The following is a 17,315-nucleotide window of genomic DNA, read 5'->3' on the forward strand; positions in this document are numbered from 1 at the left end:
TTCAGCTGTCCTGTCCAATAAAGGCAAAAAGTCCAAAAATATATTTAAAAAAAAAAGAAGAAAATGAGCCATTAATGAGATCTCTCATTTGAAAGTCTCAAATAAGGCTCATGTCATGGTCTCAACTATTTCTCCTAGTGAATTTTAGGAGAAACTGATGAGAACCGAATGAGAACAATTTGAAACTTGAATGAGGCTGAAGTGAGAATCTCAATTTTGTCTCCTGAGACTTAGAAGAGAAAGCCTTGAGCAGTAAAATTTTCCTCTGGGATCCATCCTTTCCTTAACTTGCTGCTCCTGATGCTACTTAACAGTTTTTGACCTTCCCTTCACCCTTGTTGTCTAATCCCTCGTCAGCTTCATTAGGTAGTTTACACACACAGCGTTTATGCATTTGTCTTGTGATTAACCCCAATCACAGGTCCTCTCAGATGTACTCAAGCTCTATACATAATGCCATACAGCCCGGGGACTCACTGTAACAGAGCCGGACTCAACCCCGGACTTCATTTATCAGAGGAAAACGTAGACCTGAAGCAGGTTCACGGGCCTTGACTTGTGTTTTGAGTAGACCGACTTCAGAAGGCCAACACAGCCAAACCAAACCATCACATTTAATCAGTCTGGATTATTCATGTCAACATGTGTTGCACTATTTTACCATCTTTACTCCAGTAAGGTGGACGTCCACCATGACTTGCTGTTGGTGTTTTATCTAAGGGAGAAACACCTTTTATATAAATGTGGCCACATGACTGCAGGATATAAAAAAAACAAAAAGACAGAAGCAACAGCTCGGTAAGCTCAGGGGTTCATGCGGGTGCTGCTGTGGCTCCTCCTCAGGGTTATCCACTTTAATTGACTTATCTCAGCAGGCGGAGGCTGATTTCCACCGCCGCTCGCAGACAGAGCATCACTGTTTGTCCTGGACTCCTCGGCTGCTCACACAGGTAAGAACGCTGAGCTACACTGATGCCAATGAAATATCAGAATCCATAAGACTCTGATGTTGGACCTGCTGACTTTTTGGTCAGTTTCTTGAACTGTTACTGCAACAATCTGTTTTTGATGCAAATTTGAGCAGATAGAGCGACGGAAAACTTTGAATTGATGATTGTTTCTTAGCTGTGTAGAAACGCTCGCTTAATTCCTTTGCAGCAGCAACGTACAATGTGGAATTTCTTAAATCACAATGCAATGCCAAAAAAACATCCATTTAATTATGACTTGTGTTTTTTTTAATTTAAATGATTTAGGTTAAAGATTGCAACAAGTTGTTTGAAACTGGTTTGCAGCAGCACTTTAAGCCCTCCCATTATTAATTGTTAGCGTGTGTATCAAGATATTCACAACATACACGTATTAAAAAGCTACTTTAGTGAGTCCATGAACAAAGAGCATCATCCGATGTGACCGTTAAGCTTGTTTATCCAACACTGCAGGGACTTGCAAGCTCACATTAATTTGACGTTACTCTACGGCAAAAGCAGACGAGTGAGCGCCACTTAAAACCCACGAAAGGATGCAAGACTCAGGTGCTGTGATGAATGTTGATGTATTTCAGAGAGGACAGGAAAGGTATTGGCAGTTAGGAAGAAGTCCTGGTACACCAAGAGGTTACATTTAGGAGTAGCGGTACTCAATCAATCTTTATTTATAAAGCACCAAAGCACAACAAATGTTATCCGAAGACTCTTTAAAGGTCTAGACAGTACAAACAAGACCAAACAAGATCCAGTCCCAAATTACAGACAGGACTCATCTGCCTGATCTCATCTTAATCCATCATGAGCAGAGCACTTTGCAGCATTTAGCAAGTTACAGTGGCAAGGACAAACTTCCTTTAACAGGCAGAAACCTCCAGCAGGACCGGACTCATGTTAGACGGCCGCCGAGTTGGGGTTAGAGAGAGGGATAGAGGGAGATTACTGCAAATGTTGGGCCATGTAAAGCACTGGCTTGCATTCGGAAACGTCATGTTGCATTGCAAAAAAAAGTTGTGCAAGCTGAATTTGACTCATGCTAATTGTTGGGCATTAAAAGTCTAGTTACAGAGGCTGACTTTAACACGGCAGAGATCCTGCCTCATGTGGAGGTTGGCACTCTCATCCAGCAACAAAAGGAATTAGATCAAAGAACCTGGTTGTCCCAAAAGTTGGATGGGGGGTACTAAAAATGGAAGAATCATTTCTTCTCATTATAATTTAAGACAGCAAATATACTTCAGTTGATTCTGAGTGAGGGAAAGTCACAGGCCTGAAAGGGCTCAAGAAACAGTGGTTGACTGCAGCTTAAATCTGCATCTTCAGGCGCACCATATGGATCTTCTCGATACCTTACGTATTGAATTTTACTCCACATTGATGTTGCAGTAAAACAGAGGATGAAATGAAAGCCCCAAAAAGTCAGAGAAGGCCTGCAGCATCGTTTTAACTGTCTCAAGAGGACTTCCTCAGCTTCCTTCGCCGTATCAGTGTAGTGCTTTTTGTTAGAATGCAATGAAAATCTTTACTCAGATGATTTAAAAAGCAGAAATCTAAGCGGTTCCTGGACCTAGTTAATAACATTTGTGAAATGGTTCAATGCCAAATGTAAAATGGGGTTTCTTTGTGCTCCCTCTGCACAAGCTCCAAATGGCGTGGGAGTAATCAAACCAGCGTAGATCTACTCTTGATCTCGTGACAGTCACAGGTTGGCTTACTTACTTTTTAAGATAGTAAACTCAAACAGCATAAAGCTTCAATGCACCACACTTTATATGTAGATACACAAGCACTTCAGCTCTGACCTGCGCTGAACTTTGTTCGTGACACCTCTTGCTGCTATTACTGATAGCTGATTGGCTTAATTAGCTTACCAAGCGGCTTCTGCTCTCTTCACAGCACTTGCTTCTGTGGCCTGTAGGCGAGGACCGGGATCAAGGAGGACGCTGCAGCCGTACCACAGGAATAGTCCTCTAATTTCCACTTTCAAAGGGTAGAGGAGGTGACTCCATAGACTGAAGCTGTGTGTAAAACACCCCTGTATCCGACACTCCACGCTTTTATATAGCTCTAAAGAACACACAACACTAACAATGGGAAACACCAAGAGTGGTGCTGTGTCCAAGGAGATCCTGGAGGAACTTAAACTAAACACCAAGTTCTCAGAGACTGAGATTGTCCAGTGGTATGAAAACTTCAAGAAGCAGTGTCCAACAGGGCGCATCTCGAAAGAGGAGTTTCAGGCCATCTACAGCAAGTTCTTCCCGGAGAGCGACGCCCAAACTTACTCCCAGCACGTCTTCCGCTCCTTCGACACGAACGACGACGGCACGCTGGACTTCAAGGAGTACATTATCGCTCTCCACATGACTTCAACAGGAAAGACCAACAGGAAACTGGAATGGGCCTTCTCACTGTTTGACGTGGACAAGAACGGGTACATCACCAAGGCAGAGGTCAAGGAGATCTGCACTGTGAGTTTTGAAGAAAGGGAATGAATGTAGTAGACTCAAGAGCACCTTTCTGGACTCTGAATGTTTGGGGAGTGTCTTTAGAAGCAGAGATCTTGATAAAGCAACTTCTAGTGAACAACAGAATCCTCTGCAAAGACATCGATATTAGACCAAGTAGATTAAAGACATATTTTACCACAGAGATACAACATTGTGTCGTCTGCATACAGGTTGATTTTCACCTGGCTCCAACTGTACCTGCTAGTAGTTTCCGGACAAAGATTGCATTCAGGGTTAGGGTTGGGTTACGGTTTCACACATCACCAGCAGGTAAATTGGGCTTAAGTGTTCAGTTAAGGTTCTTTGGTATACTTTTAGACTGGAGCCTTAAATCAATACGTAATGACCAGACAGTGAAAAAGATGGATAGATGACTGAACTAGACGTTTGTAGCACAAGATATGAAGTATCCTTTGACATTTGCTGTGCTTCAATCCTGACCAAGAAGCCAAATGTTCAGTGTTTACTTTGAAATGAATTTACAGATAATAATGAGAGGTTAAAGTCTTGATATGGCGTGTTGTTGAAGTGTCAAAAAAACTACATTTTGGTCTTCGGCGATGCAATTCTTCTAGCACAAGTTTTCCTGAATAGAATTGAAGCTCTGTGGCGTCACATGTTTTTACCCTCAATGGTTGACTTCTTTTTTTAAAACAGGATTAAACTCTAATTGATGCCGATAAACAGTTTAAGATAAATTAAGGGTTAAGCCTACGGACAGCTTTGGAGTCAGGATAGGGGGATAAATATAGAAACTAACTGTGTGGAGTAAAGCTTCAAATAGTTACTAACAGCTTAATTAAGATATCGCATTTTAATCTCAACGCAGAAATTAAAGATTTTGAGAAGTTTGGATGAAGTGATACGAGACATAGAACTCCTGTTTCAGCATATTGTGGTCACCACAATTTTTTACAGCGTGCAAAAGCAGGAACAAGTTGAAGTGTAAACGACAGTATCATCTGCATATGGGACAATTTGGGACCGTTACATAGAATACGTTTTAATGGGCTTCTCCACAACAGCTTTGATTTTTAACTGTATTGATCATTTTATGTAAAGCACTTTGAATTGCCCTGTTGCTGAAATGCGCTTCATAAATAAATTTGCCTTGCCTTACAGTATTTGCATATTAGCAACAAATATATTAAACTATATAAATAATACCTTATTCTTTATTTTACTTTCTTTTTTTGTTTTTTTGGGTCCACCTAGGTGTGCACGCCCTCTTTTACAGAACATGATATTAGCTGTCAATAAAAGATAAGCCAGAGTTCTAAGAGGGATGGTGATGGTTGCATGCACACAGTCACAAGCACAGAAGAAAAATGTTGTCGTTCTTTTCTTTTGCTGCAAGAATAAATTGCATTAATATTTGACAGTTTGTGACAAACATGAAGCAAACCAGAAATATATATGCAGACAGGAGGGAAAAAATAAATAAATAAATAAATAATACCTCAAAAATCAGCCACTTTTGTGTTAAATTTCCTATTCTTTACATGCAATGTTTGCAAATATTTAAATTGTATATGATGAAGCACTAATGCTGCAACTTCAACTACTAATATCTTCAACGTCTCAGTCAATTTAATCTCTTCAGAAATATATGTGGCAGGGAATTGGATGATTCCTATTTTTTGAAATAGGAATATAATCAGAAATATAATTTGGAAATCTTGCCCTTTTACTTACTTTTTTAGTTTTTCCTACTTGGTTTGAATTCCAAATACTGAATTTGTTCATTCAATCCGTTAATAAATCAGGAAATCATACGAAGCTTTCCATTAAAAATATGAAAAGAAGCCAAAAGTGACAATCTCTGTGCAAACTCCGGCATTGCACAACATGATAAAAATATACTCCCCTATTTTTAGGAGGGATTTGATTCTTCACTTTCCCCCACAGACCTATTTGTAGACCACATTTCAATTCAACAGATTAGAGTGGGTTTAATCACAGAACAATGGCAGAGCAGCCAAAGAGCAGATTGGTTAATCCTTTGCACCAAAGCGGTTTGTTGTCTTTTTGTCAATGGACACACACTCATAGTGGTTGGGATTAAAAACTGACTGGTGTGATGAAAGTGGAACTCAACATATTAGATTTTTACATCAGTGTTGGCTGTGATGACTTTTCTGAAGCCCCTGAAACAAGGAGGCGGTTCAATGTGTTGACTAATCTCTGTTTTTTTTATTTTAACTCTAACAGGCGATTTTCAAGCTGATCCCCAAAGATGAACTGTCCGATCTGCCCGAGGATGAAAACAATGCTGAGAAGAGGGCCGACAAACTCTGGAAGTACTTCAACAAGGGCGAGAACGGTGAGATACAGAACTGTCAGGAGAGAATAGAAGACAGGAAATCAAACAATGAGAGACTTCTTTATCAGATCCTCTATTTTTTTGTCTTGGGCGTTGACGATGCTCAAAGGGACCCCAGAACTCCTAAGATTTTAGCATCTAGCTTCCTCACATATCCTGTACTAATGGCACATGGTTACAGCCCAGTTCAAGGGTCCTAATGAGTGCTAACATACCCACACTGTCAAGTCAACTCAAGTCAAGTCAACTTTATTTATATAGCACATTTAAAAACAACCAGTGTTGGCCAAAGTGCTTTACAAGGTAAGAAGTAAAAAGTACATGAAGACAACAATAAACAACAACATATCAGGATATTACTGTCCTCTTCACGAGGAGAAGTCCAAAGAGAAGAGATGAGTCCTCAACAAAGATTTAAAACATTCATCAGAGGTGGGCTGATCTTAATTGGAGTGGTAAGCCATTCCAGAGCTTGGGGGCCGCTGCTGCAAAGGCTCGGTCCCCCCCCGGGTTTTAAGGCGACTTGTAGGTACATCCAGGAGCAGCTTGTTTGTTGACCTCAGTGCTCGGGCTGGGTTGTAAACATGGAGAAGATCAGCCAAGTAGGATGGTGCCAATCCATTTAGGGGCCTTGTACGTTAGAAGCGCAACTTTAAAATCAATCCTGTGGCGGACTGGGAGCCAGTGGAGAGCACGCAGCACAGGTGTGATGTGCTCCCTCTTTTTCCTGCCTGTCAGGAGGCGAGCAGCCGCATTTTGTACAAGCTGCAGGCGTTGAATAGACGCCATGTCTAAGCCGACATACAAAGAATTACAATAATCAAGCCTAGAAGTAATAAAGGCATGTACAACTCTCTCTAGATCCTTAGGAGGGAGATAGGCCTTCACCTTAGCTATGAGTCTCAGCTGGAAGAAGCTGGACTGAACCACAGAAGAGATTTGTTTTCCAAATTTGAAGGCACTGTCAAAATGAACACCAAGGCTCTTTACAGAGGAGGGAACATTTGCTGCGAGAGGGCCGAGAGTGCTCCCATCGAACTGTTGGGGCTGTCCAAATACAATGACCTCAGTCTTATTCTCATTAAGGTGCAGAGAGTTTAGGCTCAGCCATAACTTTACATCTTTCAAACAGTTGAACAAGGACTGCAGGGATCCATCTGTCTTTCTGTTATGGTCCATTCATAAAGATTTACAGCACACTGGAAATGTCCAACCATAGCATGCACTTCTTTAAAGACCCTTTGTAATGTACCAAGCAATAAGAGGAGCTGTGCAAGTCCAGCAAACATTCACTTGGCTAGCAACACCCACACTACTACTAGCATCCTGATTCAGGAAGGCTTGGAAGAGCAACCCAGGTCACTGTCGGCAGCAGGTACATCCACGGTCATGGGATTGGCAGCCGCCGCTGGACTCGTTCTGGACGGGGGATTAACTCTTTTTAAACATTTATCCAATTTGGTGCAGAGACTTGTTTGTGCTCCCACTTCTCAATCAATGAGGGGAATTCTGTCAGACGAGTTTACTACTAAGAAGGCGATCTGATGAACACTAGAGCAGCCTTTACATGGATAGGTTACATTTTTTTTTACAGTGTTTTAGATAAAACCATACTACAACAATGACTTTGCCATTTTGCAACACATCGAGCATCAATCAGCCGGTTTCTACTGGCCCATAATCCCATTAGACAAAGTCAAACACAAGCGAAACCTACACCTAGGATGGATCTGAAACAAGATGAGCATTCTGCAGTTTGTCAGTCTGTCACGACTGGAAAAATGGAGGGAGGACCCATGTGCAGGAAAATACGATTTCAATAATAAAAGAAGAAACAAAACTTACTAATATGTCTAAGAAACTAAATTCAAAAGGGAAAAAGAAACACAGAGAACTTAAGTAAGACTGACAATGATCCAAAACAGGACATGGGGAAACAGAGGAACTACATACACAGAGTAATCAACACAGGTGTGGAACAGGACACAGGTGAAACTAATGTGGGTATAGAAAAAGGAGGGACACACACAAGATGTCTAAAACAGGAAACACAAGACTAGACTAAAACACAAGAAAACATGGATCACTGAACACAAGGAAGACGTAGGATAACTGATAATACAAAATAAACAAGGAACCAAGGCATGAAACACAAGGGAATCCACAAAATGAAAACAGGAAACAAAGAAGGACTCAACATCAACTCATGACACATTCCTAAAGGCTTTCAACCATGTGACCTTAGGGTTGACGGTAAAATAAAGGCATGTCGGTGATTGTATGTCATCCAACAATTGATTGACATTGCAGCACCAATGCTTGACGTCATGATCCACTTGTTTTATTGGGTTGGTCCTAAATGGTACATTTCCACAAAGTGGTCCAGTTCGGTTCAGTTAACCCTGATATTGATTGCGTTTTCTCAGCCAACTGCACCTTTTTACACTTAAAACACCTTGAGAAAAGAAGGTGACGTAGAGCTCGGCCAAAAGACACAATAAAATGATGCATTGTGGTTTGTATCGGCTTTACATCAGCTTCATTTATGCGGTAAGAAAGAGAGTGTGTTCTGTTCTTGTCTCTCTGAAGAGACTCTCCTTGTTTTCGTACAATACTTTTTTTTTAAAGTCGTGCCCAGACCAGTTATTTGGTAAAAGAAACACCTTCCATAGTGCTTTATTTAAGCCTACGTTGGAAATAAATGCATAAACAGAGTCATAATTCATTAAGGTGAATAATTGATCAAATAACTAGTGATGAGAGATGTTATTCAGCACCATCTCTCCTCCCCCTTCCTCTTTCTCAATCAATAGAGGGTCCAATAAGGACGCTTGGTACCCCAACAGAAGGGCGCCAAGAAAGTAGGACAGCACTGACCTCATATTTTGGTATCTTTCCCAACTTTTCGTAGTGGAAATGCTAACAATTGCATATCGTGCATTTGTGCTGAACCAGACCGCTTGGTAGAAACACAAATAAAGTTCCCTTGCATCTATTTACATCAAATGTATAGCGAGCGGGTTGTTACGGTAGATTTAGGCCAGCCGATCCTTAAAGTGATGGGGTCTTGGTTCCAATCCCGCCTGTCACGTGGATTTGAACTAAAGAAATGAACAAGTTGAGGAGAAATATTGATTTTAAGATGCTTTATTTACAAATCTGAAGTTTCGTGCTCTCACAATAAGTTAGAAATACTATCAAAATATCCTCTATGTTGGTTCCTCCAATTAGAATGCCAAGAAAAAGTGACGTTTTTGCCACAGTGTCAACAGGTAAAGGTGAAATGTGCGGGACTCCTTACTTGGGATTGATTTGATTTGATGTGTCGAGAAATAAATCACCTTTCTTATAATAATAATAATAGTTTTTATTTATATAGCGCTTTTCAGGAACTCAAAGACATTGTACAACTGTTAAAATCAATACAAGAAACGAACAAGGAACACAGATCAAACTAAACAAAACAACAGGACAATCACAAATGAAAAGCTAACTTAAGAAGGTGAGTTTTTAAAAGAGATTTGAAAGCTGAAGGGTCAGAGCAGTTTTGGATATGGGAGGGGAGTGAGTTCCAGAGGGTGGGGGGGCGGCTACTGAGAAGGCTCTGTCCCCCCAGGTTCGGTGCTTGGTTCTGTGAGGTGGGGACAGGAGGTTGGCGTGTGAGGAGTGCAGGTAACGGGAAGGAGTGTGGTGGTGGAGGAGGTCAGTGAGGTAGGAAGGGGCCCGGTGGTGGAGGAGGTCAGTGAGGTAGGAAGGGGCCTGGTGGTGGAGGAGGTCAGTGAGGTAGATGGGGGCCTGGTGGTGGAGGACGTCAGTTAGGTATGAAGGGGCCTGGTGGTGGAGGAGGTCAGTGAGGTAGGAAGGGGCCTGGTGGTGGAGGAGGTCAGTGAGGTATGAAGGGGCCTGGTGGTGGAGGAGGTCAGTGAGGTAGGAAGGGGCCTGGTGGTGGAGGAGGTCAGTGAGGTAGGAGGGGGCCTGGTGGTGGAGGAGGTCAGTGCGCTAGGAAGGGGCCTGGTGGTGGTGGAGGTCAGTGAGGTAGGAGGGGGCCTGGTGGTGGAGGAGGTCAGTGAGGTAGGAAGGGGCCTGGTGGTGGAGGAGGTCAGTGAGGTAGGAGGGGGCCTGGTGGTGGAGGAGGTCAGTGAGTTAGGAAGGGGCCTGGTGGTGGAGGAGGTCAGTGAGGTAGGAAGGGGCCTGGTGGTGGAGGAGGTCAGTGAGGTAGGAAGGGGCCTGGTGGTGGAGGAGGTCAGTGAGGTAGGAAGGGGCCCGGTGGTGGAGGAGGTCAGTGGGGTAGGAAGGGGCCTGGTGGTGGAGGAGGTCAGTGAGGTAGGAAGGGGCCTGGTGGTGGAGGAGGTCAGTGAGGTAGGAAGGGGCCTGGTGGTGGTGGAGGGCTTTGTGGGTGAGGAGGAGGATTTTAAACTGTATGCGGTAGGTAGGGGACGGGGAGCCAATGAAGATGTTGGAGGACAGGGGGTGATGTGGTCACGGGAGCGGGTGCAGGTGAGGAGGCGTGCAGCAGTTTTTTGAATGTATTGCAGTTTATGGAGGACTTTGGATGATGTGCCGTACAGGATGCTATTACAGTAATCTAAAGGGGATGTAATGAATGCATGGATAAGGGTTTCTGTGTCAGCGAAAGAGAGGAATGGACGGAGGCGGGCGATGTTTTTGAGGTGGAGTGTTTTAGTGAGCTGGGTGACGTGGTGTTGAAAAGAAAGGTTGCTTATGAGTTTTGACCTATCAGAGTCAGCTCCATTTCCTTTTCAACGTTGGGACTTGTATGAATACGTGGTTTTGATATCACAGCTCTTTAATAATCTGAACTAAACTCCATCTTTCTCTCTTCCTTTGTTCTTCTCTTGCTGCAGATCGAGTGGCAGAAGGAGAGTTTATCAAGGGGGTGTTGGAAAATGAATCCGCCCTTCGCTTGATTCAGTATCAGCCGTCAAAGTAACTCCCCCCCCCTCCATGCGTCCCTGCTCCCCTCTCCAGCTTTGTCTTTTTACTTTACTCTCCACTCTCACTCTCACCGGGACACCTGACCGTATCTTCACACACACATGTGAAAATACAGCCGGTGTGACGATGCCGCCCTGTCGCTTCAAAGTAAATCACAGGATCTCCTTTTTGTGTTTTTATGACATTTTTAACCCGTGTGTGTGTGCGCTGTCTTCTTTATCATACAGTGCACGTCATCAATGTTAAAGGTGAAAACCACAAAGCAGGAGTGATTGCCTGACAGTTCACATTCAGCTTCACAGGATGTCCTAGTTGACAGCTGTGCGTTTACCGTGAAGTAGACAGCGATATCTCCCACCACTGAACAAACTGTGAATACGATTTTCCACTAAAGTTAGCTTTTTCACTGAAGTTGCAGTCACCGAAGCACAACAACATCTCTGAAACTGTCAGTAGCTAGTTTAAATTTATTGCAACATTTTAACCGTAAAGGTGTGTTTTAGCAACCCGAGCTACATTTTTAACGCTAACATTGTCATGTGCTTTAGTCGAAGTATTACTACCGTGTATTCTTTTCTCTACTGAATGATTTTTAAACCACCGTGCAGAAATGTCATGTGTAATCACCCCCCCTGGCTGTAGTTAAGGTGTGTTACTGTGTTCAACCCTTCAATATGCACAATCCTTTATTTGATGTTTCAGTCGAGTCAATCCAAGAAGGACGGTTTATTCTAACGTATATATATATTATTAAATCCCCTTCACAGTAAATGCAATAATGTTAAATCATAAACTGTCATACAACCAAAAGTGTCTGCTGTCTTTTTTTTTTTGACTCTTCTATGTTGTTTATGAAATCTGGGATTGTGGGACTGAGTGAGACCGGGATGTGTTAAATCCTGTTAATGTGTGCTGTGTTGTGTTCGATGTCTTTTCAAGTATTTGGAGAAGGTAGAACAGTTTTCATTGAGATAAACAATAAAGTTATTTAATCAGTCAGTCCTTCATGTGATTATGTAAAAGCCTCGGGGACTTTAAAGGTGACATATCACGCTTTTTTCATCAATATATATTGGTCTAAGAGGTCCCCAAAACATGTCTTTAAAGTTTATGCTCAAAAAAACACTTTGAAATCAGATTTTGGTCTGCCTGAAGAGCCCTCTTCTTCAGTCCTCCTCAGAACAGTCTGTTTTCTCTCTGACCACGCCCCCTCAGGAAGTGGGTGTGGCCTCAGCTCTCCAGCACGTTGATCTAATGTTTACATGTTGGCTGAATATACACGGGTGCTCAGAGATCACGTTACTTCAACCCTCTGAATCTGATCCAGAATCTGATCCTGACGGAGAGGCGCCTGCAGCAGGACCTTTCTGAACCATTGGTCACAGATTTAGTGTTTCTTGTTGTTTTATTTGTCAGCATGTCGACGTGTGTCTTGGTACACAGCTACCAACATGTAGCTATGTGGCTATGCTAACTAGCGCTAGCACTTATCCATGAAAAATAAAAATCATCCACTAGATCTTGAAATCTGCAGACGTGGGGAGTCAAACCGACCTCTACCAGTAAGGCAGCAGGACCTTTTCTGAAGGATTGGTCACAGATTCTGTGTTTCTTGTTGTTTTATTTGTCAGTATGTAGACGTGTGTCTTGGTACACAGCTACAGCTACGACATCTAGCTATGTAGCTATGCTACCTAGCGCTAGCACTTATCCATGATAAATAAAAATCATCCACTAGATCTTCAAATCTGCAGACGTGGGGAGTAAAACCGACCTTTGTGTTTATTAAGACAGCCTACAACTAGCATGCCTCCCTCCTAAGCTCCTTGTTAGCACACATGTGCAGGGAATGAAAAACGGAGGAGGGGTTGAGTTGTATTTTATACAGTCTATGGGCTGAACAAGCTCCGAGCTCTGACTTCCTGTTACAGACCGGATATTGTTGTTACGTAACAAAAACATGGAAGTCTGAAACGGCTCGTTTCACACACATTTACAGAAAGGTGGAGAAATCAGAACAGGGGCAGAATGGATTCTTTTCATTCTCGGGGGTTTGTAGACAGGGACACATATTTCAGGTAGAGAACCATTAAAAAGTCAATTTTGCATGATATGTCACCTTTAAATTATAAAAGGTTGAAGTAGAACATGTTGGCAGCATCTGAAGAAGTCTGAGTGCAAATAAACCAACATTACTTTAGCAGTTTTATTTTGAGAGACCTCTTCCTGACTCCGCCCACTTCATAAAAAGATGAAGAACCTTTACTCGGAGGATTGGACTGTCAGCACGGGCACAACCATAGACTATAATAAATGGACGTAGTATCCGTGACGTCACCCATCTGTTCCTGAAGCCGATCGTCGGCGGGTGCCATATTGGAAATGCCAAACTCGACCTAACTTCGTATGAGCTAGTGTGAGGTAAAGAGGCGGGCGTTGATCATCCTCGCCAACAGCTACAAAGAGTTCCCGCTTGAGTCGAGTCAGCTACGCCCTTATTTGGGCAAAACTCGTAATTTTAATATTTTCGAAACTGCCACGTTATGAAAAAATTCACCCCAGTGTGTGCCGATAGAGAAATGAGCTACCCAGACTACACTTGTCTTTTGAACCAGGCTGTAAACATGTTTACTTCTGCTGTAAAGATCGTCTTTTTTGAATGGGTGTGTATGTGGTTTTCCGGTACTTCTGCAGCCAGCCTCAAGTAGACGCTAGAGGAACTGCAGTTTTTAGCACTTCTGCGTTGGCTTCAATTCCTGCGGCCGGAGGTTGCCGCTTGGGCGTGGCGTGAAGTGAAGTGTAGGGATGCGGTGTACACACGGATCTAAGTTTCATTGCAGATCTGTCGCTCTGTATCTGCCTTGGGATTTGACATCTGTCACCGTCCAGAGGTCAGCGGTTCTGTGTTGCACGTCACTCACATGAGCATGCCTTGTAGGTTTCCTATCAGCCCCCCCCCCAGAAAAGAGATCACAGAAACTTAATTGACAATAATCCCCCCCCCCCCCCCCCCCCATCTCTTACTTTAACTCTTCCTGTCTCATTAAAGTTACTAACCATAAACCTTTCTGAAGTCCCTGAGCTCCCTTGTCTCGTAGGTTCCTCTGGATCTCTGCTGCTGTGGACGTGCCAGACTTCAGCTGCTACAACTACTACTATCCATCTCCCCACTATCATCTCTCTCTCTCTTCATCTCCCTCTATCCCTCTCTCCAACACGGTCTCAGCAGATGTGTGTCTAACATGAGTCTGGTCCTGCTGGAGGTTTCTGCCTGTTAAAGGAAGTTTGTCCTTGCCACTGTAACTTGCGAAATGCTGCAAAGTGCTCTGCTCATAGTGGATTAAGATGAGATCAGACTGAGTCCTGTCTGTAAGATGGGACTGGATCTGATCCTGTCTTGATGTTGGGTCTTTGGTAATAATAGAACATAGAGTACGGTCTAGACCTGCTCTGTTTGGAAAGAGTCTTAAGGTAACATTTGTTGTGATTTGGCGCTATATAAATAAAAGTTCTGGTCCTGAAAACACGAGCCAAACCCTTCCCCTCAAAGTCCCCAGATGTTCACGGTTGACCTGTTTCACGTACGCCGTACTCTCAAGTTACGCAACACGAACAAGATAATGGTCTCAAGATAAAAGATTAATATGGTTTCATAATGACAGGACCTGGTTTACTTCCTTGCTCCACTTTCTTGAGACATCTGTCCGGTGTGTTACTCTATAAGATGTATTGTATAAGCTATATGTATTCACATATGCAGAATCTGGAGATTTCATGGAGTTTCCTGCACACATGAAATGAGAAACCTGCTTTTGTTTACCTTCATCTGGAATCAAGTCGTTTCAGGAAGGATTTTACGCTCAATCTTTAACGTTTTAGTCTTAGCGTTTGAGGCCTGATGCACGTAGCAATCAAGTGTGGATTGCAAACATGGTGACAGACACTGACTCTGAAGAACAATGAATGAATGTAACCCGTCACATTCCTTGTGTCGGGGGCTTTTGAGGAAAAACTGGAGTGTAAAATAAATCACCTTCATGACACGCGGTCTGAGAAGCCCCTCTTACATAAAAGCGTTGTATAATTCAGCCTCTTAATTGACATTTTTAATTACTTTCCCCATGCTGCTCAGTGACCTGATGCCCTGTTTAGCTCTGCTTTACTGCCTTCACTATGTCAATCCCTCCCTCTCCCCCCCCCCTCTCTCTCCCCCTCTCGGTCTTATTCCCCTGACTGGGGAGATTATTGACATAATCTTCTGTCCAGTATTTGAAAGCAGCTGCCTTAATGTCTTAATCTCTCTGTTGCTGTAATCTTTGATTCTCAATTCGCTTCTTTCCTTTTTTCATAGATAAACAAACACTGTGAATAAAACACACAGTGTAACTGAGTCTAAGTGCTTTGGACGCAGAACGCCTGCAGTTAGAGCTACAGGGTGAGATATGATTCAAATATGTGACATCTTGAAATATTCCTCGGAATGAAAGAGTCTGTAAAGGGTTAGGAAGCTGCAGAAGGACCAAAGCAGTAAATCATTACTATTCCACAGAATTTGCAATCACAGTTTGTTGTGCATGGGGCGACTGAGCCACAGATCAGTCAGTCCTCTGCTGAAAGCGCCAACGATCTGTACGAGAGCATCAGACCGGGGCCACGGATGAATTGAAGAAGGTGGCTGTAGCCCTCAAAGACCTAGACAGCCGCCGGCGGCTACTTGTTCTTAAATGTTTGATAACTTTTGAACCACTAATTCGATCAACAAGCTTTAAAAACTCAGTTACAACGGACATTCTCAGCTTTCCATTGATACCACATTTGTTCCATTCTCTCATGACTCCGCCATTGTTGGCCCTAATCACCAATGGGAGTACAGATAGCTGACACAGGATTTTGCAGTCTGGTGCCAGAGAAACCACCTCCAGCTCAACGCAGGAAAAACCAAAGAGCTGGGGGTGGATTTCAGAAGACGCAAGCCCCCTCCTCCCACACCAGTGAACATCCAGGGAACTGACATTGAGATTGTGAAATCTTACAAGTACCTGGGTGTTCACCTGAACAATAAACTGGACTGGTCAGACAACTCAAATGTGCTGTACAAGAAGGGATAAAGCAGACTCTTCCTGCTCAGGAGACTCAGGAATTTTGGTGTGGAGGGGGGCTCTTCTGAAGTCCTTCTTTGACTCTGTGGTGGCATCAGCCATCTTTTTTGGAGTGATCTGCTGGGGAAGTAGCATCTCTGCTGCTGACAGGAAGAAGCTGAACAGACTGGTGAAGAAGGCCAGCTCTGTCCTGGGCTGCCCACTGGACCCTGTGGAGGTGGTGGCTGACAGGAGGATGATATCAAAGCTATCTTCTCTGATGGTCAACACGTCACACCCCCTCCAGGAGACCAGAACAACACTAAGTAGCTCGTTCAGTGACAGACTTCTTCACCCGCGGTGTCTCACGGAGAGATATTTCTTTTGCACTGTCTACTCTGTTACTGTGACACTTGAATTTCCCCGTTGTGGGACGACTAAAGGAATCTCTTATCTTATCTTATCATATTCAAAATAAATGCAGGAGAGTCTGGCGCACCCAAAGATGGTCTAGGTCTTTAAGGGTTAAGGAACACGGGCATGAGCTTGACATGTGACTTGGCTTCCAAGTTCCCCAGATCTCATTCCAATCAAGAATCTGTGGTAGGTGCTGGAAAACTTGGCCAAGTGTGCTTGCGCCTTTTGATGGTCATGTCCAAAAGCATCCACCAGATCCGCGTCTGATCCGTCACAGCACCGGATCTGATAGGTTTCTATTCTAGTCAATGTGTTAACTTCCACTGGATCCGCTCCGTTGTGTTCCGGTAGGTTGGAGCCCTCCAGATCAGATATGCAAGACTTCTATTTTTGCCGGATGCCGGAGCACGACGCATCAATCTCAACAGAGCAGATGGAGCGGGACAGGAAGTCAAACCGTCATGATGAGCGGAGCCAGGCCTGGAGTCAACAGGTCAGAGGTTTTCAGAGGACCAGAAAGACAACATGGATGAGGAGAGGAGACGGTCCTGCTCCACGCTGCTTTCTGAAATCTTAACCGGTGGGTTTTGACGGATGAGAGAGGATGGAGAAAGACCGGTCACGGATCTGGTGGAAGTCCTGGATAACAAAGGTGTTTCCATTGCTTCAGTTATAACTCATCCCTCTGAACTTATCTTGCTTTCCATTCATGATTCACTAAGAACGATATTAAGACAAGTCCATGGACCACACATATTGGTAAATACGTTTTATTCATTACCTTACCTGAGGGAAGTCTCTTTCATTCATACAAACATGGATTAATGACCAACAGTGGAAGTATCAAACGCCACAGTCTTTGTCACATTGAAAAATACACACAATGTTTGGGTTGCCATTTGGATTCATTCTCTCATCCTTTCAGACATCTCGTGAGTCAAAATCCCTGAAAGAGTCACGATAAGGCTGCTTTTACATCAGCAGAGAGAACTGAAGCTTGTTTGTGATGTTTTCAGTCATCCTGGTCTGCTTGTAAAAGTTAGAG

General features: G+C 43.4%; 1 protein-coding gene across 1 annotated transcript; it reads left to right on the plus strand.

Annotated features, from left to right (window-relative positions):
* Positions 1 to 797: 797 nt before the first annotated feature.
* Positions 798 to 11,774, plus strand: LOC117828122 (visinin-like). The gene is made up of 4 exons (XM_034705124.1): positions 798 to 950; positions 2,883 to 3,457; positions 5,708 to 5,819; positions 10,685 to 11,774. The coding sequence occupies exons 2-4, from the start codon at positions 3,077 to 3,079 to the stop codon at positions 10,768 to 10,770; spliced, it is 579 nt and encodes a 192-aa protein (XP_034561015.1). The 5' UTR covers positions 798 to 950; positions 2,883 to 3,076; the 3' UTR covers positions 10,771 to 11,774.
* The last annotated feature ends 5,541 nt before the right edge of the window (positions 11,775 to 17,315 follow it).

Source organism: Notolabrus celidotus, chromosome 16 (genome assembly GCF_009762535.1).
Source record: "Notolabrus celidotus isolate fNotCel1 chromosome 16, fNotCel1.pri, whole genome shotgun sequence".
NCBI lineage: Eukaryota > Metazoa > Chordata > Actinopteri > Labriformes > Labridae > Notolabrus > Notolabrus celidotus.

What these genes read in the sequence shown, in the direction of transcription:
- LOC117828122 (XM_034705124.1), top strand. Translation starts at nt 3,077, where the DNA reads ATGGGAAACACCAAGAGTGGTGCTGTGTCCAAGGAGATCCTGGAGGAA. An exon ending in AGGTCAAGGAGATCTGCACT is followed by an intron (nt 3,458 to 5,707) that starts GTGAGTTTTGAA and finishes TAACTCTAACAG; the next exon opens with GCGATTTTCAAGCTGATCCC. An exon ending in CTTCAACAAGGGCGAGAACG is followed by an intron (nt 5,820 to 10,684) that starts GTGAGATACAGA and finishes CTCTTGCTGCAG; the next exon opens with ATCGAGTGGCAGAAGGAGAG.